The sequence below is a fragment of the Nothobranchius furzeri genome, chromosome 12 (assembly GCF_043380555.1).
Source record: "Nothobranchius furzeri strain GRZ-AD chromosome 12, NfurGRZ-RIMD1, whole genome shotgun sequence".
NCBI lineage: Eukaryota > Metazoa > Chordata > Actinopteri > Cyprinodontiformes > Nothobranchiidae > Nothobranchius > Nothobranchius furzeri.
The window spans coordinates 57,188,335-57,212,324 of NC_091752.1; the positions used below are offsets into that span (position 1 = coordinate 57,188,335).

Genomic DNA, 23,990 nt, shown 5'->3' on the forward strand with positions numbered 1-23,990 from the left:
CTGCATTTGACACTGTCAACCATGGCTTCCTTTTGTCCACACTCTCTACCATGGGCATCACAGAGAAAGCACAAGCCTGGTTTGAATCGTACCTCACAGGATAATCATTCAGTGTATCTTGGCTTGGACAATCCTCTACCGTGCACCATCTTGCCACAGGAGTCCCCCAGCTCTCTGTACTAGGACCTCTTCTCTTTGCCATATACACCACCTCACTGGGTGAGATCATTCGATCACGTGGCTTCTCCTACCACTGCTATGCAGACAACACCCAGCTCTATCTGTCATTTCCACCGGACAACCACACTGTCTCTGCACGAATATCAAACTGTCTCTCTGACATATCAAAATGGATGAAATCCCACCATCTCCAACTCAACCTCTCTAAAACTGAACTACTTGTCATCCCAGCAAAACCATCCCTACAGCACAATATCTCAATCCAAAATGACTTCATATCTCTGGCTCCTTCAAAGGCAGTTCGAAATCTGGGTGTTGTGATTGATGAACACCTGACCTTTAAAGATCATGTTGCCTCTGTTGCCCATTCATGCCGCTTTGCGCTGTATAACATACGAAAGATCAGACCATACCTAACACAACATGCCACCAAGCTCCTGGTGCAATCTACTGTCATCTCCCGCCTCGATTACTGCAATGCCCTTCTAACTGGTCTTCCAGCCTGTACTGTGAGACCTCTTCAAATGGTCCAGAACGCAGCGGCACGTCTGGTCTTCAATCAGCCAAAAAGAGCACACGTCACCCCTCTGTTCATTGAGCTCCACTGGCTACCGCTAGCAGCACGCATCAAATTCAAATTGCTAACACTAGCATACAAAGTCCGAGATGGTACGGCCCCCATCTACCTGAATCCTCTTGCAAAGGCTTACGTCTCGGCCCGGCCGCTCCGGTCATCACAGGATCGTCGTCTAGCAGTGCCTACACCACGCTCAGGACAATCCAGACTCTTCTCATGCATCGTTCCACAAATGTGGAATGACCTTCCAAGCACTACCAGAACTGCAGCTTTCTTTTCAATTTTCAAGAAACTCCTGAAGACCCTGCTCTTCAAAGAGCATCTTCTTAACTAGCACCCTCCCTGCACCCGGGACCCTCTCTACTGTCCACTCCTTGTTCCCTACTCTCCATGACTGATGTCAATGTTGTTGTTGTTATTGTTGTTGTTAGCCTCAAGGGCAATATGCCGATTATCACTTGTAAGTCGCTTTGGACAAATGCGTCTGCTAAATACATAAACATAACATTATCCAACCTCATGTTTGAATGTAGGCTGATGCTACAGTTAGTGGACAATAATCAAAGGTACAAATCAGAAGAAGTCATGCTGAGTTTTTTACTCAACATGCATTTGTAAGAATATGGTAGTTTTAATTCTTAGACAGCTATGAAGTCAGGTCACTTCTCAGCAGATTAGGATTTAGGAATTCAGCCTGTAAAAATACTATATGATCAAAGATCAAAGTGCAACATTATTTAAACAGTTCTTTATGTCAGTAATGGAAAAGTTTAAAATAAACAGAAAAACTGAAAACCCATATCCAATACAAATTTCTGTTATGATTCAAATAGATAGCTACTTAACCTCCTGAGACCCAGTACATGTGACCAGTGGATTCTTGCTTTATATTTATTCTGTTTATCTTAAACCAGTTAATATTGTTATTATTATTATTATTATTCAAAGAAAACTTGTTTTAACATTAATCACTTTATTTTTAAGTGTTTGACATGTCCTACTAACTCTTAATAACAGTTTTGTTTTGTTTTTTTGTGCTAAAGAACACCAAACAACAGCCTGAATTTCAGGGTGTTAAGAATTCAGGATTTGTTTTTTTACCAGAAACATTTTAGAATGAATGAATGAATGAATGAATGAATATAAAAGTTTCAGTTTAAACCCTTTTATTTATGCACACTTGAAATATCTGCATTGCCAAACAGTGTGTGTGTGTGTGTGTGTGTGTGTGTGTGTGTGTGTGTGTGTGTGTGTGTGTGTGTGTGTGAGAGAGAGAGAGAGAGAGAGAGAGAGAGAGAGAGAGAGAGAGAGAGAGAGAGAGAGAGACTCTAGTGCATAAATGAGTGTGTTTGTGTGTGTGTCTGCATTGTGGGTGGCTGAATAAATCCCTGTAGTCCTAGCATGGGTAAGCTGCCGTGATTCGACTCCATGCCCGTGTTGGAGTTGACTTACGCTTTTGTTCTTGGAGGAAAGCCCTGCAGTTGCTGTGTTTGTGTGGGGGGCTGCTGGGTTTACTGGGAGATTACTAAACATGTTTGCTATTTAAGATGAAAAGAAAATGTCCCTGAAGAGCTCTCTCTTCTCACTAGACATGCCTCCTTCCTCTTCCTCTTCCTCTTCCTCTTACATCTGTCTGTTTCTCCTTAGGCTCTTTTATTTCCCTCTCCTGTCCTTTAACAGTCCCTGGGTGTCTCATAACAGCACCTCAGCTCCTCCTGAGATTCTCCAACACACCAATGCTTCGTCCCTCTCCATCTACCTCACTCCTTTGTGCTCAGTATTCTCCTCATCTTCCGTCAGCCCTCGTGCCTCCCCCCTGCTCCGATGGACCCCAACATCCTCTGAAGAGTCTGGTTGTGTGGCGACAAAAGTTTTCCTATAAAGGAGTATAAAAGTAGGCCTGTTATGTAAGGATGGACATGGGCTGAGGACCTGGTAAAACCAACGAGCTGCAATAGTTTATTCTCTGGGTGTCGTGATGCTGCTGCAGGCTCTGTGCTGATGGGAGCAGACCATAGAAATGGAAATGAGGGGTGAGGGTCAGCATAGATGGGGGTTGGAGCCTGTTGTTTGCTCGCCACCGCTTGTTGTGTGTCGTTCCCACTGAGTGGATTTTCATTGGTTTTCATCATAAATCTTAAACTTATTATTCTGCTCTCCCTGCAGTCAGCTGCTTCTAAGTGACAGAAATATGTGATAGCCATGTAACAACTGCTTAAAGATGTGTCGCTAACGAAATTGGGCTGTATTTATTACAACAGCTTTATGTAGCACGTTCGTTTGTGTGAGACTGACATGAGCTGAGCTGACTGTGAGGGCGTTATGAACCTCTCTGTGTGCATCAGCACAGCTGATTAGTCGGCCCAAGCTAGGTTTGACCCGCTGCATGAGAACATTTAGGGACATTGTGTTTATTAACCGATCTTGCTTTAAAACAATAATTTTGTATACAACACTCTACAATTAGGGTATTTTTTATTAACATCACTTAGTGCATTATTAAGCATTAATAAACCATTAAATAAGTGTTAACAACTGCTTTTATGCATTATATAGCATTACTAAACATATTATTCAACGCATTATTTAGGCCCTAGGCCTTTTTTCTTTGGGCCCTGGCGCCTCCCAATTGGGGGCCTTTGGAGTTTCATGTCCCAAGTGTCAGTGATGGTTTGCATTCTCCGAGCACAGCTACAGCTACAATCAAAACAGTTTAGATTGTAAACAAAGCAAATTTTGGTTTTTGATACATTAAGATAAAACAATACTTGAACTTTATTTTAGAAGAGCTGCCCTGTGTGAAAGTGCTGACAGGATGGAGGTTGTGAGTTCAAATTCCATTTAGGTAATTTAGTCAATTGTTTTATTTATTCCAGGGGTCCTGAACTAAATTTGTTCAAGGTTTTTTTTTCTTCCAGCAGACACCAGAGAAGGTCAGATGCTCTTCTAAAATAAAGTTCAAATATCATTGTGTCTTAATTTATTGCAATTTAAAATGGCCTTGTTTCCCATCTGGGCTGTTTGATTGTGGTTCTAGTTGTGTTTGGAGAATGTGGACAGTTGTAGATGTTTGGTACATGAAACTGTAGAGGCTCCCAATTGGGGGGCGTTAGGGTTAAACAGGTTAAGCAGTTAACTAATGTACTGAACCTAAGGGTCCAACATTCATTCAGTAATGATTAATTATGCTTAAGTAATGCTTAGGAGTCTATTAAGCATTTAGAAAGTGTTTCCAAAGGGGATCAATGTGTTTACCTTACGTAAGGTCAGGTAAGTGCTTCCTGATGACATACACAGCAGCATTAGTAAGACATTAATAATTGTTTATTAATGCCCATTCAAGTAACATCCAAAGTACAGGGTAGGATAAGTGGATGAATTAGTTAGCTGTTACTTATTGCTTATTCGCTGCAAATACACAACCATACTAAATGATTACTTTAATAATTATTAAGGGTTAATTAACACACTAAATAACATGGTAGTTAACACACGTGATGCTAAGTAATTAAAAATGCAAGTGTTATTTAAAGCTTAGTACTGCATTAACTAAGGTTCAGTAATAGACATTAGTTAACTGCTTAATAATGCATTAAATAATATGTTTAGTAATGCAATATAATGCCTAAAAGCAGTTGTTAACACTTTATTTAATGGTTTATTGATGCTTAATAATGCACTAAGCAATGTTAATAAAGAGACCCTTATTGCAAAGTGTTACTATTTGTGTTTTATAAGCAGAGGTGGATGGGGACCAAAAATCGGCCCTGGCAATTTTACTGACCATTGGCCCTCAGAGCGGGGTAGGGGGAAGGGAGTTGCTGGACTCGTCTCTATGCCGCCGAAGGGGGGGGGGGGGGGGGGGGGCTTGTGATGGCCCAAGCTGGGCAAGCGGCCTACTTAGCTAAGTGGTCCACCGGGACAGTGCCAGAATGCCAGAGAGGCCAGTCCACCCCACTGTTTAGGTGCCAATGCACCGAAGCACCTTCATTAATATACTTTTTAAGAATTTATCGTCATTTGTGTTTCTTTTATTGTTCAGCAGCTTCAAAAAGAGTGCATAAAACATGCGGCGTACTCAGGAATAGTGTGCTGTGACTTGTGGTCACTATCTTGACATCAGATATCTGCAAAGAACTACAAGAATGTTCCTCCAACTCAACAATGGGATTTTGGTGAAAAGTGAGAAAACCCAGCCTTCTTTGCAGCTCACAGCAGAAACATCCTTTACAGATTAAATGACTCAGAAAGCTGAAATGATGACAGTTTACTTTTAATGATGTTTCCATACATTTTCTGCATGTTCACGTGTAACCACCACAGCCTCCTGCTGCTCACAGGTCAAGATTTGTTTGTCTGAGGCTCACTTTTTCTTCACTCTCATTAGTTTGTTCTCAGGCAGTGAGATAGCAGTGTGTGGTTGCCATGGTGACTTAATGAGCTACCGGTGGTTGCCATGGTGATCTTACTGAGCCACTGGCAGGAGCTTTATCATTTCTTTTGATTTTGGTAGACTTATTATACACTTACAGTATATAGACATTTTGTTTCTGATTATTATAAAGTTGCACGCTCCAGAAATTCCTCAGGAAGGATCTGGTTCTTCCCTGCTGAAAAAAATCCCCAGCATATATTGTGTTTTGGATGCTGGTATGATGGTTCAGCATGCTATAGACCAGCATCCCATCCTGGACCAGCATTGTATGCTAGTCCACCAGCAAAAAGGCACCAAAACACAACACATGCTGATGTGCTATTTTATTTTTAAACAGGATTATCAACCTTTCTAGGTCTGAAGCATTTATTAGTGCTTGTGAAGAGAGTCGCTGTTGTAACAATGACTTGTGTCCCTCATACTGCACATGTGGCAGAGACTGGTTCAGATGTGAGTCACTTGTCCCTAACAAGGCAGGAAGGCCTGGACTACAGAGGTTAGAAATACCTCCAGGACACTGCAAGGCTACAATTAGGGATGGACAATATATCGGCATCAATATTGGTATCGGTTCGATAAATAAAACCAGGCAGATGTTAACAATTGATATTTTTTCCATCTCGTCTCCATGTGTTTGACTGTTTCAGATGGTGAGGGGGTGATGTGTAATTGTTTAGTCATGTGAACAGTGAATGAAATCATCTCAGAACAGTAAATGAGTGTGTTGTGTGTACATAATAACGTAAATTCAGCCTTATTAATTTTCTTTCTATACAAAATCTGCAGATTTTAGAAGCAATAATGTCAGTCTATCGGTGTCGGGAAATATCGGTTATCTGCTATAACAGTGATCTTAATATCGGACATCGGTATTGGCCCAAATATTTCATATCGGTGCATCACTAGCCACAATCGTTGAAATGCATTGCTTAAGATGGAAACACCAAAACCAAATAACACACAGCAGAATAAAACAGCGCTAACTGCCATCGCCATCCTGCCGACATCTTCTCACAAAATTAACAGCAGCAGCACAAGATGAACCCCTACACACACCACACAGCCACAGATTGCGTAATTGCTGCAATATAATTAGTACATTCTCTTTCTCACACAGACTTGAGTCCCCCTGCACAGCCTTTAAAGCATTTGTGCAGCTGCCTGTGAGGCTGAGCTCTTCCCCCGTCCCTCTGCAGCAGCAGCACAAAGGCCGTAAGATCAAGTCACTCAGAAACACAACCACAGGGCTGCCCGGGCTTCCCCTCACACTCCATTCACATATCCCTCCATCTTCTTTCTGTTGACCAATGCTTCCATCAGGGCCTAAGCAGCCCACTGACCTGTGATCTGATTCAAGCATCTATGCACTCTGACACAGAACGTGACTGCACCATTCCTCCACTGTGTTTTTAAAAAACACTAACAGGGAAGCACACACTCCTCATTTTATGCATGGAAATCACTTTTGAGGGCAACTTGCTCTCATTCTTGTGGGAACGAGCAAAGAGAGACAACCTGAGTACCAGCGACATTTTTTCAGCATGAATGTCTCTGCACGTGGTCAGTCAACTGACTTAACACTGAACCTCAGTTTCAACCGTTTATCTGCTACTGCCCTGAGACCATTAGCTGGAACCACAGACCTACTTCTGCTACTGACTATTCAGCTAACACACTTGGGTGTCTGTGTGTGTGTGTGTGTGTGTGTGTGTGTGTGTGTGTGTGTGTGTGTTTATCATTATATTTTTTCATATAAACAAAACAAATAATGCAGAACTGAAACGATTCATCAAGTGATTGAATTCTTTCAGTTACAAATAAATCCAGACTTACTTATATGTGACTGTGTGTTTCACAGGGACATTTATTACTGTCGGACAAGATGGTGACCGTATGTTCTGTATATAAGCATAAAATAGGATAAAAACCAAGATGGCTAAAGGTTTGGTACTATATTCAACTTCAGAAAAGCAAAAGCACATCAGTAAAATCAAATGAGTTTGCCACAATGACACAATCTCAACAGCTTTGTATTATGATTAATGTGTTTCTGAGTAACACAGTTTTGTCCACAGACATGAATCATCCTTCTTCACATTTAAAAATGGTGGAAACGTTGGTCACGGCAAAAGAAAAAAAAAATCAGGGAAATTGGATTAGATTGACTGAAACCATTTTTAGATGAGACTGTTTGTCAGCTGTGGTGTGTGTTCTCTGTAAACCTCATCAAACCTACAGAGATGGAGGAAATGGCTGTGATAAAAGAACAGCCTCTTAATATTGAAAACCTTATTTATTACACTCATACTTCTCTAAACGCAGCTGGCCAGGCCTGAGTAATCCTAATGGTCTTAAGGACTGGATTAGAGTTGGGCTAAGGCACAAACTGTAAAGAAGATTATGCAAGAAGTTTAGATCTTGCAGTTCTTTGTAGTTATGAGTGAGAGAAGAGACAGTTGCATCGTCTGGGTCAAGGATGTGAGTTCCTTTGTGTGTGTGTGTGTGTGTGTGTGTGTGTGTGTGTGTGTGTGTGTGTGTGTGTGTGTATGTGTATGTGTATGTGTATGTGTATGTGTGTGTGTGTGTGTGTGTGTGTGTGTGTGTGTGTGTGTGTGTGTGTGTGTGTGTGTGTGTGTGTGTGTGTGTGTGTGTGTTCACTTTCCATTGCTGCTCTTCTTCAGCCCTCAATGTTGTGATGAAAGAGATTAATAATAGAGGGATAAAATCTCCCTTGACAAAAATACTCTCCATTCCTGCTTCCTGAGCTTTGGCTCGTTTGCGTTTCTTATGATAACACATACCCAGACACACACACACACACACACACACACACACACACACACACACTGCAGTCAGGGAGTCAGCGCTGCGTCAGGCGGGTTATGTAACAGCCAAAGAGTGTGAGAGTGCGGGGAAATCTAGGGTGCATGTTATGGGGACGGAGTGGGGAGAACAGCATAGACTGGTCCTTCACTGAGTGCATCTCATACAGCTAAATCCCATTATTCTCTTCGGATTTTAAAAATACTTGCATAAAAAGCAGAAACGCGCTTAAAATCTCACACTAAGCCCAGTTATTTATAAACTTTAACTCATAATGTGACCTATGACATGATGGTTGGATGCAACAGCGCCCAGTAAAGGTTTTCTGGTTTTCATCGCTTCCCAGTTGAATTTGAGCAGAATTCCTCATCTCTGTTTCTCGTATTATCAAGAATGTTTTTTTTCAAGTCAGCATAAGAGTAATAATGACGCAAAGCAGCAGCTTGTCTGGACATTTGAAACACAAATGATTTACTAAAAATGTCCTGAACATGTTTCCGTCACAGACCAGACACTGATTGAGATCATGTGACCTCTGTCTGTTCTATCCAGCTGCAGATATGGACAAAAATAAACGTCCTTCCATCTTTAATTCCTAATCTGACACTTCGCTGCAAGAATTATTAATAAATAATAATAAATAATAAAATAAAATAATAAAAAATATAAATAATAAATAATTTAAAAAACCTCTTTTGTCATCCATCTGAGAATGTTCCAGACACAGCTTCATCTTTTCACTTAACCCACCCCACACCCTCCTCCCCTCTCTCTGGTTGTGTCACTGCACCTCCAAATCCTTTGGGGTGCTCATCTGCAGAGCTATATGTGGCCTTTTTGCAAAACCTCTGCAGCATAAACACAGTGATGAGTGACAAGCAGCTAGCTCACTGCTGCCACCACAAACAAGCAGGCAGTAGGCTGTTTTTAGGGTAAAGGTACTGCCGCCCCCTGCTGGTACAAATTTAGGTCAAAACCTGGTCATAACAGATGGGACAGTACAGTCAAATAAGTTTCTGATGCACACACACACACACAGACAAATTTAACTAGCTATTCTAGACACGTGATCATTTTGATTTGAGAGGAATTTCATCTCAGTGATGTCTGCAGAAAAACTGATGAGTTAAACAAGAGTGTCTGACGGGGTAAACAAAAATGTGACCCTCTTTTGTCCTTTCACCACATAAGGTTGTGCTCATCTTTGCATGAAGGCAGCAAAACACTGCTCTTTGCTTCTGGCCGTGTCTGTGAATGACTATTTATATCCCAGCGTCACACGACGCCCACACAGGAAGGAATTAAAGCCTGGCATCACGATGACATAATCACTGCTGAATGAAACTGTAGCCCCTTCTGCAAAAGGGGGCTTATCAGCAAGATGGGATTACACAACAAAACAGTGTGTCCCTGGTATCTAAACCCACCCACCCACACACACACACACACACACACACACACACACACACACACACACACACACACACACACACACACACACACACACACACACACAAACGTTCAACTTCAAGCCTTTGCCCCACACAAAATCTATAATATTCTGTGTAAAGACAATACATTTCTCTTGATACCAAATCTCTGCCTTTCCAGATGTAAGTTTTGTTTTGTTTTTACAGAACATCTGTGAACAGTAATGTCTGGCATACCTTATATCCCCTCCAGAATGCCTGGATGAGCACAGCAGCCTGCTCCTCACTCAGCAGCAGAAACCGAGGGATGTGATGTTCAGGGCTGGATGAAAAAAAGGAGAAAAAAAACATGCCAGTGTCTCGGAATATCCAAAATGCCCACATGTTGGTTTGTTTGTTTGTGGGGGTGAAACACTCACTGGGTGCTGAGGAAGTCCTTGACGAAGGGAATGTCATGAAAGTTCACTGGATCGCGTCCCTGTTGTTGGGAGTTGTGACTGAGAAGGAATGATTATATGATACCTTTTCAGCAGTAACAAGATGACATCAGTTATGTGATGTGCCATTAGAAATATTTATGTATGAGAAAGGTTTTTACTTGTAGAGCCACTTAATTAGGAAGACATATGGGACACATGCTGGTTTTTCCCTCTGAAATTAAACAATAATGGGAAATGTTGCAAGTTTTCATGGTCTGTGGTTTCCTTTTAAATATTTATATTGAATTTGTATTTATTTATAGTTGTGGTGGTGGTAGGGGTTTGAGATGTACATCTAAATGGTGAGCTGCACCTCAAACCAGCCGTATTTCTGGCCTTCTCCGAGCAAAGCCTCCAGACCCTGCAGTAACACTGGAAACACGTTCCTCTCCAAGTAACCTGTAACAGGATCTAATATAAACAAATAAAACGGTGCTGTGTTAAACAGGACACGAGTAATGTTTCCACTATTCTAAGAGTCATACTTTCATGAATTTCTACTGCTGTGGGGTCTATTTCTCTCAACTTCCCATGGGGAGAGGACGGCTGCTCGGCTTCAAACTCTGCAAAACACACAAAAAATAAACACCTTTTTATCCAACTGAAATAAAAATAAACATATTCAACTTACCTTCACAAACCTGTTCCCAAAGCGATTTTTCAGCACAATTTGCCATGTTGAGACTCCGTTAAGCACCGTTGCTAAGGAAATGCGTGTAATACAACTTCCGGTGTAAACAAACATGGCACCTAGCTAGCTGCCAGCAGGTAAAAGGAAATGTTGAACCCTGCGTGCGACTTTTCTCGCACGGTAATATTTTATTCACTGTAGATTTTAATAAAAAAAATAGTTGTGACTGTATTCATGCTTATAATTTGTTTTCATGTTCTTTTTGTATTTTGATCTGATACGAAAACAGTTCCTTGTTTTTATGTCTACGAGTTAAACTTTCACAAATCTCGCTTTCCTGCTCTCTCAAAGCACAATAAGATAACTTGCATTGCTTTTAATAAACAAATGACACATTAGGTGGTAGTAGAGACCAGCCACACCACGTTATTAATAAACAGCGGTTATAAACAGATTTTGACTGAGCTGATCACTTATTTAGGTTAGGGTTAGACTCGCCAAGTAGAAAACTGGATTTAAATCAGTCTTCACGCATCTGACCGCTAGAGGGCAGCATATATTTCCATTCGGTGGGTGTTTAACTTATCTAGTCACAGTAATATACGCATTTCAAGTAATACAAATATATTTTTGCTTCAACTTCAATCTTTTCTCTTACAATGACAAAAATCTAAAATTTTAAAGAGCCTGTCAAAACATTTTAAGATTAGGACCTGCCAACAAAACGTTTTATTTGGAAGTTTTATCATATTGCCTCATTTTAATATTAATTTTAACTAACATTAACACAAATCAGTGAATATTTATTTGGATATTAGGCAATAATGTGAATCAAATAGCACAATGTAATACTAAAAACTTCAACAAATACTAAACTATATCCAATATCTCATTTTTAACATGCGGTTTAAAACTGTTATATGTTTGCTTTGAAATAAATGGTATATAAAAGATCAAAATTAAAGTCTTTATTGGAATATATTCCAAAGCAGTTAAGTCATTTCATGACTAAACAAAAATAGCCATTTATCTTTAAAAAAATCCCAAAGATTTCAAAAATGCACTGAACATCTTTCGACAAAATATACACTGCAGCAATTCAGAATTTGCAGCCACCAATTATCTTGTAAATAAATAAAATTGTGAACAAAACATTTTTACACAAATATCATTTTAGACTCAGCCACAGTTGCATCCGCAACTGGTTACAATAACTCTTTCTTATAAAACAAATAAAAACCTCAAACCATTTGCCGACAAGCTGCTGCAGTGCATCCTGATTCCAACCCTCCAAAAGAAAATAAAAAAGCAAACACAATGAACATCAGTAGAAATAATAGGAATATGATGGTATTATTAATGAGACAAGATTATTTTCATAAAGCAACACTGATAAAAGTAGATATCATAAAAAGACCAACTATGAACAATGAAGTAGACTAGTTACATTCCTTCTGGGTCTCAGAGAAGTGTGAAGAGTGTTTAAGTAAAGGGAAAGAGAATAAAACATACTCTTCACATGCATGATGCATGTAAAAGCTTAGCGTATTCTTCCTGCATGTCTAGCCATAATCAGACACATTTGATCTATATTACATAGTGAGGAGCCACGTTCTCAGTGGTTTTAGTGTCTCTGTGATTAAAATAAACCTGTGTCAAGCCAGCAGTTGATCCAACATTCAGAGCTCGTCTGCAGGCAGCGCGTTCAGGTCCTTAAAAGATAATAAAGTCTATGGATGGTAGTGGTGAAGAATAAGGCCAAGCCCATGATGTAGTGAATTTTATAAGTCTGTGGACCTGGGCATCATCTCAGGCAGACATGAAGTGGTGTCAATCCTAAACACGATTGGTGAGAAGAGCTGAGAAAAAAAAATGATGGTTGAGATGAGTCTGTCTCCCCCATTCCAAATGTTCGCCCTCCTGAAGAAGTGGGGATGGACTAGTCTGCTCGGGGGAGCCTGTGAGCCCCCCCATCAGCTTGTTCAGTGCAATGAAAAGAGGACTTGTAGCTTCTTGCTGCACGTTCCATTCTCTCTGTGACTTTCAGGACCTGAACACAAACCTTCCTCTGGTTCTTTCCTAATTATAAAACCATTATTCCATCTCTCCACACTGCTTTAACCATCAACACCTTCCATCTTCATGGCTTTCCTACAAACACGGCCACGCCCCCTGTATTAAAGAAGCTGGTGAGAGCTATGTACAGATAGTGCTAGATCATGTTTATTGAAGTGTAAGGTGGTTGGTTCACTCGGAGCGAGGTTCTCCGTGGACTCTGAAGCGGTACAGACAGGTGTATTCTGGGTGACCCCAGTTCGACAGGACCCGAACCTCAATGATCTGGAAGGCCTTGTCGTTCTTCTCCTGACAGATAAGGAGGGAGATTTTGACCAAATGCTCACAGGCATTGATTTTTGTTAAGAGTTTCTCCAGAGTTACCTTGACAGGGAAGATTTGCAGTGACTCCCCATCCTCCTCATATATGTAGTTTCCCAGGAGTGTTCCTTCATCTTGGTACTCGTCATCAAGACCCTGATAATAAAAATAAACAGTAAATCAGTGATAATTGCGTTTGATAAATACGTGACATCAATGGTTCTGTGCAAGTATTTCTTACAAAGACAGTGAAGTTGCGTGGAGCACTGGTGATGTTTCCAGTTGGGGAGAGAGCCTTGGGGATGTGCTCCACAACAAAGGACGTTGGCAGGATCCTCAGGGACAACCTGATCACCAGATAACCTTGAGAGCCTTTGAACGCCCAGCAGTTACCTGGATACACATCAGGCTAATGGAGAGGAAGAAGAGGAGGAGATTACTTTTAAAACAACAACCTGATCACTGCTTGGATCTACAAACTAGAAGAGTGAGCTCCCAGTTTCTGGGTATCTGATGGTGAGACTCACCTGGATGACGACTCGTGGAGACTGAGAGAAGTACCAGAGCGGCAGCCCAAACAGGCTCATGAGGGCCGTCTTTGTCTCGTATGTTTCAGAGCAGCGAGTGCTAAGGATGCTGCCGCCTGGAAATGAGCAAACACCCATTACAAAACAGGGCAACATCATCCATCACTCACCGACTTTAACTGAAAACTACGGATGTCCCGATCAGGTTTTTTGCCCTCGAGTCTGAGTCATTTGATTTTGAGAATCTGCCGATACAGAGTCCCGATCCGATACTTTCAATACATTTAAAAAAAAAAAAGAAAGAAAGAAAAGGAAGAAACAGTTCCTTCTGTGAGGTAACTTGAACAATCAAGTAATAAATAACAAATTCTTCACTTTTGGACTTTACTGCAAATATAAAAAGTCTAATATAAAAACAGATGGCACTTCAACTTCAAACACCTGACAGGGGTCTATTTTGCCTCGGCCTCCAAAATGCTTAGATACGTCCCTGGGCAGGGGACGGAGTTTTGATTATGATCTGAATTATATCAACTATATAAATACTACCTGCTGATAAGTTATTGCTTTATACAGGTACAAACGTGTAGTGGGATAAATCTACCTACATTTTATTTTTTTAAGAACTTTGTTTTGTTTTCTTGGTTTTTATTTTCCTATCTTCCTGTCCCGTCTGTCTCTGATGTTCCTGCATCTCCCAGTCCTCCAGAAAAACTCCTGTCTGCTCCCTTCTTTTTCACCGCACAAGTAACTTTTTAACTAGCAGATCAAATTGATCTAGTGACCGAAAAAAAAGCGGAGTGTGCACTGCGCTGCCTGGCTGCCCCAGTGACGAGCGCTGCAGCGCGAGCGCGTCCACACGTCATGCTCAAATACAGACAGAACTTACCAGAGAGAAAATGAACGGACACGAATGACTGTGGGTTAACTGTATATTTTTGGTGACTCCACTTAGAAACTTAGAAAATGTTACTGTGGCCGTGCGCAGCTGGAGTTCATGAATAATCAGCGGTCTGCCTGTCGCTCTGCTCAAAAGAGTCCCCGCTACGCTGAGTCCATATAAATAATATAATGTAGGTAGAAACTGTATCTTTTTTGTGCTCCTTCTGGGTGTGTAAGTTAAGGGCATCAGGGGAGCCTGACAACCTTTAAGGAGAACCGAGTTGCTCTCCTGTAATTTGAACCCAGTATCCGAGTCCGGATCAGTCTGAAACCACGTGATCGGGGCCGATTTCCGATCATGTGATTGGATCGGGACATCCCTACTGAAAACAGATCACTGACACATATAACACTCCCTATAGAATAAATCCATCAGCAGAGCCTTAAGTATTAACAAGTAGTAAACAGCAGAGTTCAGGGAGGAAAAGAAAAGTTAACTTTTTACCAATAAATATGGGAAATATGCATAAGTCATGGTTCTGTGAGTGCCTCATATTTGGGTCTACAACTCAGTCTGGGTGAGGATGCAACACAAACAGATGCAAGGGACATCATTTTATTCTAGTGGGTGTTTATGAAGTAGCTGGTGCTGTAAATGAAAACGTCTAGTGTTTCAAAATGATGAAACAATCAACTTTTCCGTTACCTTGAAAAGAAAGACTGCTAGAATGAAACCCCTGGTAGCTTGAGTGTGTGTAATGTAACTACAGACTGAACACACTTTTATCTGGAGCAGCTTCACTTGAAGAATTCATTTAAAAAACAACAGAAAACTTAGTTTTTATCTGAAAAAAAAAATTGCATATTTTTATTATTTCCTTCAGGTGATACCAGTCAAATGAAATGTAAGTAATTTTGATCAAAAATGGCTTTTTTTCTGTTTTTGCTACTGAACTTTTCATTTATTTTCTGGAAATCATCACATAGAAGTTTCACCTGATAAACTGTCTGTTGATTAGTTGGAAAACTATTTGTATTTTTATCAGGAATGTCTGATAGTCACGGCCTACCATCAATGTCAGCAGACACTGGAATGAAAATGTAATATAGGAACATTTTGGTATCGGTTTTCAGTCTTTTAGTGACACATCTTTCACATACCACACACATATTATACACCAAACTCCTCAACTACTTCTCCTGTCTATCAAAGTGTCAAAATACGACAGATCTGAGATAGTTTCATGGATATTTTAGTTTATTTGGCACAACTCGTGAAGCAGAATCGTGCCCTGTGTAGTGAACAGCACATCGTGATGTGTAGCTAGCCAGCTAACCACTAAAACAAAAACAACTACTTTAACCCAAGTCTTGTTTTTGTTATCTGAAGATTTCTGTAAATGTTTTATTAACATTGCTCTAATATCCAGAGTAATGGACTAGTACACACGTTTTAGCATCACGCCTAAGCCTGACTTCTACTTCTCTGTATGCGTCGGCGCGACAGCTCTACGACGGGCTCACAGAGGGTGACAGAGACATGCCCAAAGTTTTAAACATCAGTCGAAAGTGACGGAGAATGTAAGTTTGTGATTGGTCAGGACGCAGCTTCCTGTATACTCGTCACAAACACAGCTGTAGCTCCGTTAAAAAGTAAACAGATATTTAGCAGCAGACCCAGAACAGATTGAAGAACGCATCATGGGAACAAGTCTGAAAATATGAACATTTATTCACCCGTGACTGAAGGAGTACAAAATACGGAGCAAACGTGGACGGAAACGACAGAAAGCAAGGGTTTAGAGGTGGCGACCGCATGAAGAGGTGGATGAGAATGAAGGATAAATTTGTCCGTGTTATAAAGTTTCTGAAATATATAAACACATTAGTAAATAAACTATCGGGGACCGGATGCACGAGTGTTATGGTGGCAAGATACCCCAGAAAAACGCTACACCCTCGGTTGTCCTCGTGGGGAATTGCTTTGCAACGCTCCGCTGCCTGAACAGAAGTTCGAACGTGAAAACCTTTCCGACATTCCGTGTGCGTCTCTCTGTTGCGGAGCTCACGGAGAAGTATAAATCAGGCTTTAAGGAGAATGAGACTCAGTTGCTACTGGAGACTAAATAAACACGTCACTTTTCCTGTTACTACCGTAAATCCTCTAATATTGGCCTGTATTCTATTACCGGCCGGGTCTCCTACATTAGCCGGTCTCGCTGTCAATGGGTGTAAATAAAGTCCAGTCTCTAATAGTGGCCCGGGACCAGAGATTGATTAGAAACAAGGTTTTTTTTCTCGGCAGGCATCAACATTACCGGTTGGATCCACGTCACCAACTGCAGAGCTGGGTCAGGAGGTAGCCATTGCAGCACAGAACCTACTTTGTTGACTGGGTGTAAAAATACCCAAATTTCGGGCGATAGAGACAAAAACAAAGCCCCCCCCCCCCCCCCCCCCCCCCCCCGAAAGTAGTGCGCCCCAAAGGACTTACTGAAACTTACTGAAAGAAGACGGAATAGTGGATCATATAATCTCCGGCTGCAAGATGAGCAGAAAGGGAACAGAAAATGCTAGTTTGCAGTCATCACTTCATCACAGGTACAGGTTTACTAAAGGTTTTTTATGGCATTTTATTGAAAAGTTATTTAGAAAAGCAGCTACAAAACAGCAGGTAAACAGTTTGATACTGTTTTCGTGTGTCCTCACTGCAAATAGCTTTTAGAGTGCTAATGTTTTTAGCAGTTAGCTCTGTGTTGTAACGTGGCATTAATACCTTAATAAAATCAAACTGTACTAGAAATTTGGACTTAAAAAGGCATAAAATGTTAGTTTTAAGTAGATCTTAGCACATACTCACTGTTAGCATTAGCTATCATTACGAGTTAATTACATATTTAAAATAGCACATCTCACGAGCATTAACAAGACAATGGTCATTTAAAGCTTCTCCAGATCTCTAAATTGTTAACCAACCTAAAGTAAAACAGTTGTAGACTTTCAGACTCATCAAAGGCTTTTGGTTTGCTGTGTAATATGAGATGTGCCACACAAGATAGTTATGTCGCTCACGTCAGCGTTGGGTAAATCCTCAAGCGAAACAAGTGTTTGTTGTAAATATCTGTACAATGTTAACTGTACATTTTCAATAAACCAACCTAGTGTTTTATAGGTTCAAATAGACACATAATCTTGTTTCTATTCATTCTACTGGTTGTTTATTTTGCACAATTGAAATTGAAGCCTGCCTCTAATTCTGGCCTCCTTCCAATAAAGACTTGCACAAGGATGTGCTTGATTAAATAAAGGCCCGGGCCTGTATTGGAGGATTTACGGTAACTTAAACTTGGGTAGTTTTCCTTTTGCACAGAAAATGTTTAAATTTAAGCATGATAGGAGATTTGTGACGGTAGTAACCTAAAATGTTTTAGTTTTTCTTTGTTTATGAGAGCAGGACTCTGCATATATAGATATGGGAAATAAAGAGTTAGACATATCGGTATGTTAGATATTGGTAAAAAGGTCAATATTGAGAATCTCAAATTTTTATATAAAAATTGCAACATAGATACTAACACATTTACCTAAATTATCAACAAGCTTATTTATGACAAAGCAAAAGAGATCAAACTAAAACTAAAAACATAAACAGGTCCCAGTTTAGTTTGATTCTGTTGATGGTGCAACAGAGACACGTCTGGTTGACCATCAGTGCATCATGACAGCCAAACACAGGGCAGCTGTGATGAGCACAGACAGCAGTACCACACACACTTCCTGAGACAGTCTGAGATGTTCTGGTAATCCCTGGTTGTCCTCCAGCGTGTTAATGCCTTCATCCTCGTTGCGTAAGGCAGACGTAACAGAGTTGTGGAGCAACTAACTCGGTAATCCCTTAAACCACTGCAGAGTTAACCACTGACCTGGATTCAAGCTCAGGACAGACAGGTTTCTTTCTTACCTCCAGACTCCAGGGCGTAGTCCACCAGGCCTGTTCGGTCCTGGGAGTACAACTTCAGGGCGTTCTGGACAATCAGCTTCACGTGCTGAGATGTAGACCACAAAACAAGATTACAATAGCTCCCATTTTAGTAGCTCCTGGTTAGGATATAAATTCTCAGGAAAGCGCATATGCACCTCTTCACTCAGCCCCTCAGAAGCAGATGCGTGGTGGACAGTACCGGTTATAGTCTGAACAATGTTTTGGGATTGGGACTTGGCTTCACTGAGCGTCTGGGACCGGCTGAGCTCCATCTGCTGTGAGATGTTACTCAGGATGCTGAGCTCCAGTGAGGCCAGTGCCGCCTGCAGGTCAGGTGTGCTGACGTAGCGCTGGGACAGCCAGAGCACCAGAGACTCCGGCACCTGACCCTGCTGCTCTCCTGATTCACCAGCACCAAAGAACAGAGCCTGCAGTTCTTTCCGTATCTGCGAGGACACCTGGCCAGATATCTGGAAGCAGAATAAAATCTAATTATGATAAAGTAAAACCTTAGAAACACTGGAAGCTGCAACAGCTGGCCTTGTTAATACAAGAGCATCGCTTTGCCATTTACCGTTTCCTGCAGAGTGTCCAGCTGTTCACATCGGCCCTTGCATCCAAGAACACCCTGGAGGTCCCCTTTGATTCTACTAAGCTCCAACTCAAGCTTCTGCACCTCTGCCAGCAAAGCGTCATGGTCCTCCTGCTTCACACCCACACTGAGGAAAAACAACATGTTACAGAAAAACCTGCTAGCAAAATGCTAAAGAAGAGTAACATATCATATATTTAACATCCTGGTGGAGATTTGAGGGTTTAATTTGTCCCTTTACCTGACAGGAGCCGTCTCCGCTGCTGGTGTGATGACCTCCTTCACGCTCTCGTCCTTATGGAGTTCATACTGTTGCTGCTTCTGCTGCATCTCCTACAACAACAAGGGCAGAACACTCGCGTCTGATTTTGTCTCTCAGGAAATCACCGTCAGTTGGACTTTATTATTGTCCCAGTAGAAGGATAAGTCCTGCATAATAACACCAGTACAGCTATCACAAAAAAGCATCAGTCTGACGTTTAAACTGCTTCTCCAACCCCTCTATCACACCGGTAGGTAAATTGTAAAAAGTTCTAAATGAGGCTTGGATGGATTTGACCAACTTTTCTTTGGACAGTTTTTCAAAAGCTCTCATGAGAAGGGAAGTTACACAGGTCTACAATCACTCATGTCCTTGGGGGACATGTTTTCATTAAGTTGATACTAATGTCCACTGATGTGTTTTCTTTATCTAACTCATTCACTGCCATAACTGCGTTTTTTTCAACGGGGCAGGCCTGGGAACGAGCTTGCGCACCTTGAGAGTAAACAACCGGCTCTAAAGTGGATTTTCGTCCATGTACGTCACACGTCACATGATCAGGAAGCAGACAATCTATGAATTAGGAGATCGTTTTGGGACGCCGCCATGCCTTAAGTGAGACGCAAACAGGAAAAGCTTCTGCAGCTCACACTTCCGACAACAGATTGTGAAAGAACAGAAAAGGCTAGAAACACGCCGATTCTTCCTGGTGTATGAAGCGAGTCGACTCTTTATTTTGGTAGTTTTGGTGTTTACATGATCATAGAGCTCAAAAACGCTAGCAGTCAGGGGCTTTCTGGTCAGAAAACAGCTGGCAGTGAATGAGTTAAAATATGAGATCAGTCACTTCTAATCAATGTGTGACAAAGCACCACCATAGGGCTGTCTGTCTTTACATTTACTTCGACTCAGACATATTAAATCAGAAACGGATCATGTTTAGGGTAGGGTAATGTCATGCGCGTGTCTTATTGAGATAAAAAAGAAAATTGCAGTGGAAGCTGCTAACACACCTCAGTCCTCGTTGCCAAAGCCTTAAGCAGCAACTCTAAATCTGCAAGACGTGCTGCCTGACTTTCCTGTTGCTGTTTCTGCAGCTCTGCACTCTGCAAAAAAGGAAACAAATTAAATGTGTTTGTCTAAAACAAAATGTTCCCCCCGTGTTTTTAAACATAAACATACTTGTGCTGCGTGTGTGTTCTCCTGCTCCAGTTTCTCTCGCAGCACGCCGAGTCGCTGCTCCAGTAAGGAGGACATCCACGCCTCCAAACGCTCCCTTTCAGTATGAGTGTGGAGCTGCTCTCTTAGGGTTGTGTAAAGACCCAGGATGTCACGGTGACGCTGATCCTGCTTCTCGTCTCCCTGCTGGACTCGGTCCCGCAGCAGAGCTAGCTGGTGTTCGACACGATCCAGGCGCTCCAAGTCCACACCAGAAACCACAACTGGGGGAAGGATTGGCTGAAGAGGAAACATTTAAAGGATGACCCAAGACCGGATTTCTCCTGACATGTTTAAACAAGAGGATGGAGTGCTGTAGTGTTGCTTACTGCTGCATGTGAAACTGGGGTGGCCGGAGTCTGTTCCTTTGGAGGCTCTGATGCAGGAGCAGATGCTGGAACAGCCCCAAAGTTAGACAGGAAGAGGAGGGGAGATACAGGACGCCACTCAGTGAGGTTAACGGTTGGGAGGTAGGCTAGCAGGGCAGCAGCGGAGGGACCCCACAACCACAAAACTGACACAGAAAACAGAAAGTACAAATTAATGTCATCAATTTGAAATTAGTAGATTTTCACAACAGAAACTATGTGCTTCACATTTAATTCCTACTGATTATATGTACAGCACCCATAATTATCATATAAAGTAATTTCTACTTCTAAACTGGAAAATGAAGTTTTGGTCTGAACTTAGAGCGAAGCCTTGGGAAGGCTGACCTGAATCTGCTGCTGTGGAACTTGTAATTCACTCTAGAGACGTGTGCTGGTTCTACATTCATACAGCCTCCACACTGAGCGATCACTTCTGTGTGTGTGTGTGTGTGTGTGTGTGTGTGTGTGTGTTTGTGTTTATTAAGCTAAAAGAATGGGTTGCATCTGCAAAACGATGAAGACTAAAGTTTGAACAAACTTACGTAGGAGGAGTAAAAAAGGCAGAAGGAGCAACAGGAGCCTCCAGAGTTTGGGAAGGCATCTGAAAACACAGAAACACAAACCGATCAGATCCAAACACAGCTGACGCGGGTGCATATCACTTAAAATGAAAAAGAAGGGAAGGTTCTTAGATATTTCAATTATACATCATTTCTATAAAAAATCTGTAATATTCTCAAAATGTTCATTTTTTATTTTACCTCATATTACGTACCTTTTCCGCATTATTGTGATTAAAGCTAAACTCAACAATGTGAAATAATTCACTCGATATGTTAGAAAATAACACATTCATACAGCTCTAGAGAAACAGCTCAGTGGTATGGGTGTCTGCCCTGAGGCTGGGAGATCAGGGTTCAAATCCTGGACGGGTCATGCCGAAGACTTCGAAAAATGGGACCCATTGCCTCCCTGCTTGACACTCAGCATTAACCCCAAAATTCCACTATCTCCGCTCTGCTCTGCTCCGGCACGAACTCCGCAGCAAAAACGGTCCCGTTGTAGTCAATCAGAGCTGTTCCACTACTGCGGCCGTGCGACGCAGTGCGCCGCCCGCCGTTCCGCCATAAGGCAAAAATAGGATCGATTCTATTTTGGCCGGACGCCGGAGCACCTCCGCAGTCAATGGACAGAAATGACAACCGCCCAACAGGAAAGGGAGCAAGCACAACTTCCGTTATTTCACAATAAATCGATAAACAAAAGGCGTTTTTTGTTTCATATGCACAGGTTTAACAACTTTTAACAACTATCAATGGTGGCTGAACTTTAAATGCACAAAAATAAGCCATAAATACAGTTTCCACTATCAAAGTAGTCACACTTTGTTGATCCAAACACTGCTGATCTCTCAACACAAATGATGGGCAGATCAAACAGTTCATTTCGATGCTTCTCCCACACGACGGGTGTTGGGATCTAACTTCCGCATTTACTGCTCGGACTGTATCGCAAGATTTCGAAAATCCCACGCATGCTTGTTTGCCCACCTCAGGTCTCCGCACCGGAGCGGAGCCGTTGTAGAGCGGGTACCAGTATAATTTGAGTTCGGAAGCGAGCGGCAGCGGAAAGCGGGGGCGGAGATAGTGGAATTTTGGGGTAAGGGGTTGGATCGATTCCCCAGCGCACCTGTGTCTGCAGCTCACTGTTCCTCCAGGCATGGTCACATCAGTGTGTGTGACAACTTTACTTTAACTTTAGGAATGTTCTAAAATCCTGTTTGTTTACAGTCACACTACAGAACACTGGAACATGTCAGAGGCCGTTAGAGGGAACCAGACCAGTGACACGGAGCTGAAAGTTCATCAAGGTCATTTGAGTTTATGCATCATACTTGATTTACTGCCATTATAAAATAATCATTATGGAAGTCACTTTTAAATGCAAAGGCTAAATAAACTCCTCTGTGTGCTGATTTATATTTAGATCAGTAGATAGGGTTCTTACTGGGTCAGAAAGAAGACGTTGAGGAGAGACATGAGCGACACCAGCAGGTACCATCCTCTAGCAAGAAACCACATCAGTCCCTTGCATCCATTCACTGAATCAATAGATTAAAAACACAGAGAACAAGAAACTAGTTAAGCCAAAGAGAAACTCTGTTCATGTTTTTATAAAGGTGGAACAATCCTCTGCAGCACCAACCTGGAGACGCCAGGAGCATCCAGACAAAAGAGACGAGCCTCTGTGCTGCTGCTCCGACTCCTGAACCCAAAGCTTTACCTGCTCTCACCACACCGTACGCTGGCAGCAGGAGGCAACAGCCTGAAACATGAAGCCAAAACCTTCCATAGCTTCAAAACAATCTGAGTTACACAGACATGCATGTGAAAGTATATTTATAAATGTTAAAGCTACTTTACAAAACTGTTGGTTAACCTGCAAAAGTTAATACGCTCCACAGCGCCCCCACCAGGCACTGGGAGCGGGAGGACTGAGAGAGGAGGGTGGTGTGTGTCTCAGAGTACTGCTTCCCTTTGCAGTCATCACCTGTTTACACCAACGTGAAGAACAGCAAGCAGAAAAAAATGAAGCTGAGTGGATTTAGACGTTCAAACTGCAAAGAAATCATGTCACAGCTGCAAATTCTAAAAAGTTGAATCAAATGTTGATAAAAAACCATTCCTGCAAGTTTTTTTCCTCATACACTCTCTGCTAAAAGAAACATCTGCTGGTCATGCAGGTCAACAGACTGCTGATCAGTTAAAGTCGTTCACACAACTTCCACCGTGTGATTCTGACTCAGGGCATGCATATCGTTTACTCTGTCAATCACACCAACACAGAAGATTCTGGTATTCAGCAGAAAAGGGGCCATTTTCTGTTTGCTTACACAGGGAACCGTTGAGATTAAGATGAGATGCGTCTTCATTCACCAGATCCTTCACGTTCATGCTTCCACAGAAACTCGAGTGAGCTGCAACACAAAAACAAAAGATTTGCATTAAAACATGTCGGAGCGTGACACCATGAAGGATGATGAGATGAGAGAAGTCTCGTCGGCAGTGGGAGGAAAAAATCTAGTTCTTAATCCAGAACCTCACCGCGCTGAGAACGTGCACAGCTTCTCTCTAAGGTGGTACGCACACCCCTTTACCAGCAAGGCTCATTTATGTCCAGGTTATTTGGAGCATTTAACATGTTAAACTAAATGTGACGTTCACT

At 41.8% G+C, this 23,990-nt stretch overlaps 2 protein-coding genes across 13 annotated transcripts in view; both read right to left on the reverse strand.

Moving 5' to 3' along the window:
- Positions 1-11,379, reverse strand: part of iqck (IQ motif containing K) — a 35,500-nt gene extending 24,121 nt beyond the window's left edge. For 2 of the 4 annotated variants that reach the window (XM_070542076.1, XM_070542073.1), the window contains exons 1-6: positions 10,556-11,379; positions 10,410-10,487; positions 10,238-10,335; positions 10,044-10,096; positions 9,865-9,942; positions 9,683-9,767 (exon numbers count right to left, since the gene is read on the reverse strand). In XM_070542076.1, coding sequence (XP_070398177.1) covers positions 9,683-9,767; positions 9,865-9,942; positions 10,044-10,096; positions 10,238-10,335; positions 10,410-10,487; positions 10,556-10,601 — 438 coding nt within the window. In that variant the 5' untranslated portion in view covers positions 10,602-11,379. Of the gene's footprint in view, positions 1-1,813; positions 2,634-9,682; positions 9,768-9,864; positions 9,943-10,043; positions 10,097-10,237; positions 10,336-10,409; positions 10,488-10,555 lie in introns of those variants that run through there. The other 2 variants (XM_054750582.2, XM_070542075.1) reach the window with 2 other exon arrangements.
- A 129-nt stretch (positions 11,380-11,508) lies between these two features.
- sun1b (Sad1 and UNC84 domain containing 1b) overlaps positions 11,509-23,990 on the reverse strand; it is a 40,759-nt gene continuing 28,277 nt past the window's right edge. For all 9 annotated transcript variants that reach the window (XM_015945610.3, XM_054750581.2, XM_015945608.3 and 6 more), the window contains 16 exons: positions 23,659-23,742; positions 23,205-23,315; positions 22,971-23,090; positions 22,773-22,866; positions 21,308-21,366; positions 20,724-20,908; positions 20,359-20,634; positions 20,190-20,282; positions 19,156-19,247; positions 18,897-19,041; positions 18,478-18,792; positions 18,302-18,386; positions 13,459-13,574; positions 13,173-13,340; positions 12,995-13,087; positions 11,509-12,919 (listed from right to left, as the gene is read on the reverse strand). In XM_015945610.3, the coding sequence (XP_015801096.3) occupies positions 12,803-12,919; positions 12,995-13,087; positions 13,173-13,340; positions 13,459-13,574; positions 18,302-18,386; positions 18,478-18,792; positions 18,897-19,041; positions 19,156-19,247; positions 20,190-20,282; positions 20,359-20,634; positions 20,724-20,908; positions 21,308-21,366; positions 22,773-22,866; positions 22,971-23,090; positions 23,205-23,315; positions 23,659-23,742 (2,153 nt within the window). In that variant the 3' untranslated portion in view covers positions 11,509-12,802. The remainder of the gene's footprint in view (positions 12,920-12,994; positions 13,088-13,172; positions 13,341-13,458; positions 13,575-18,301; positions 18,387-18,477; positions 18,793-18,896; positions 19,042-19,155; positions 19,248-20,189; positions 20,283-20,358; positions 20,635-20,723; positions 20,909-21,307; positions 21,367-22,772; positions 22,867-22,970; positions 23,091-23,204; positions 23,316-23,658; positions 23,743-23,990) is intronic.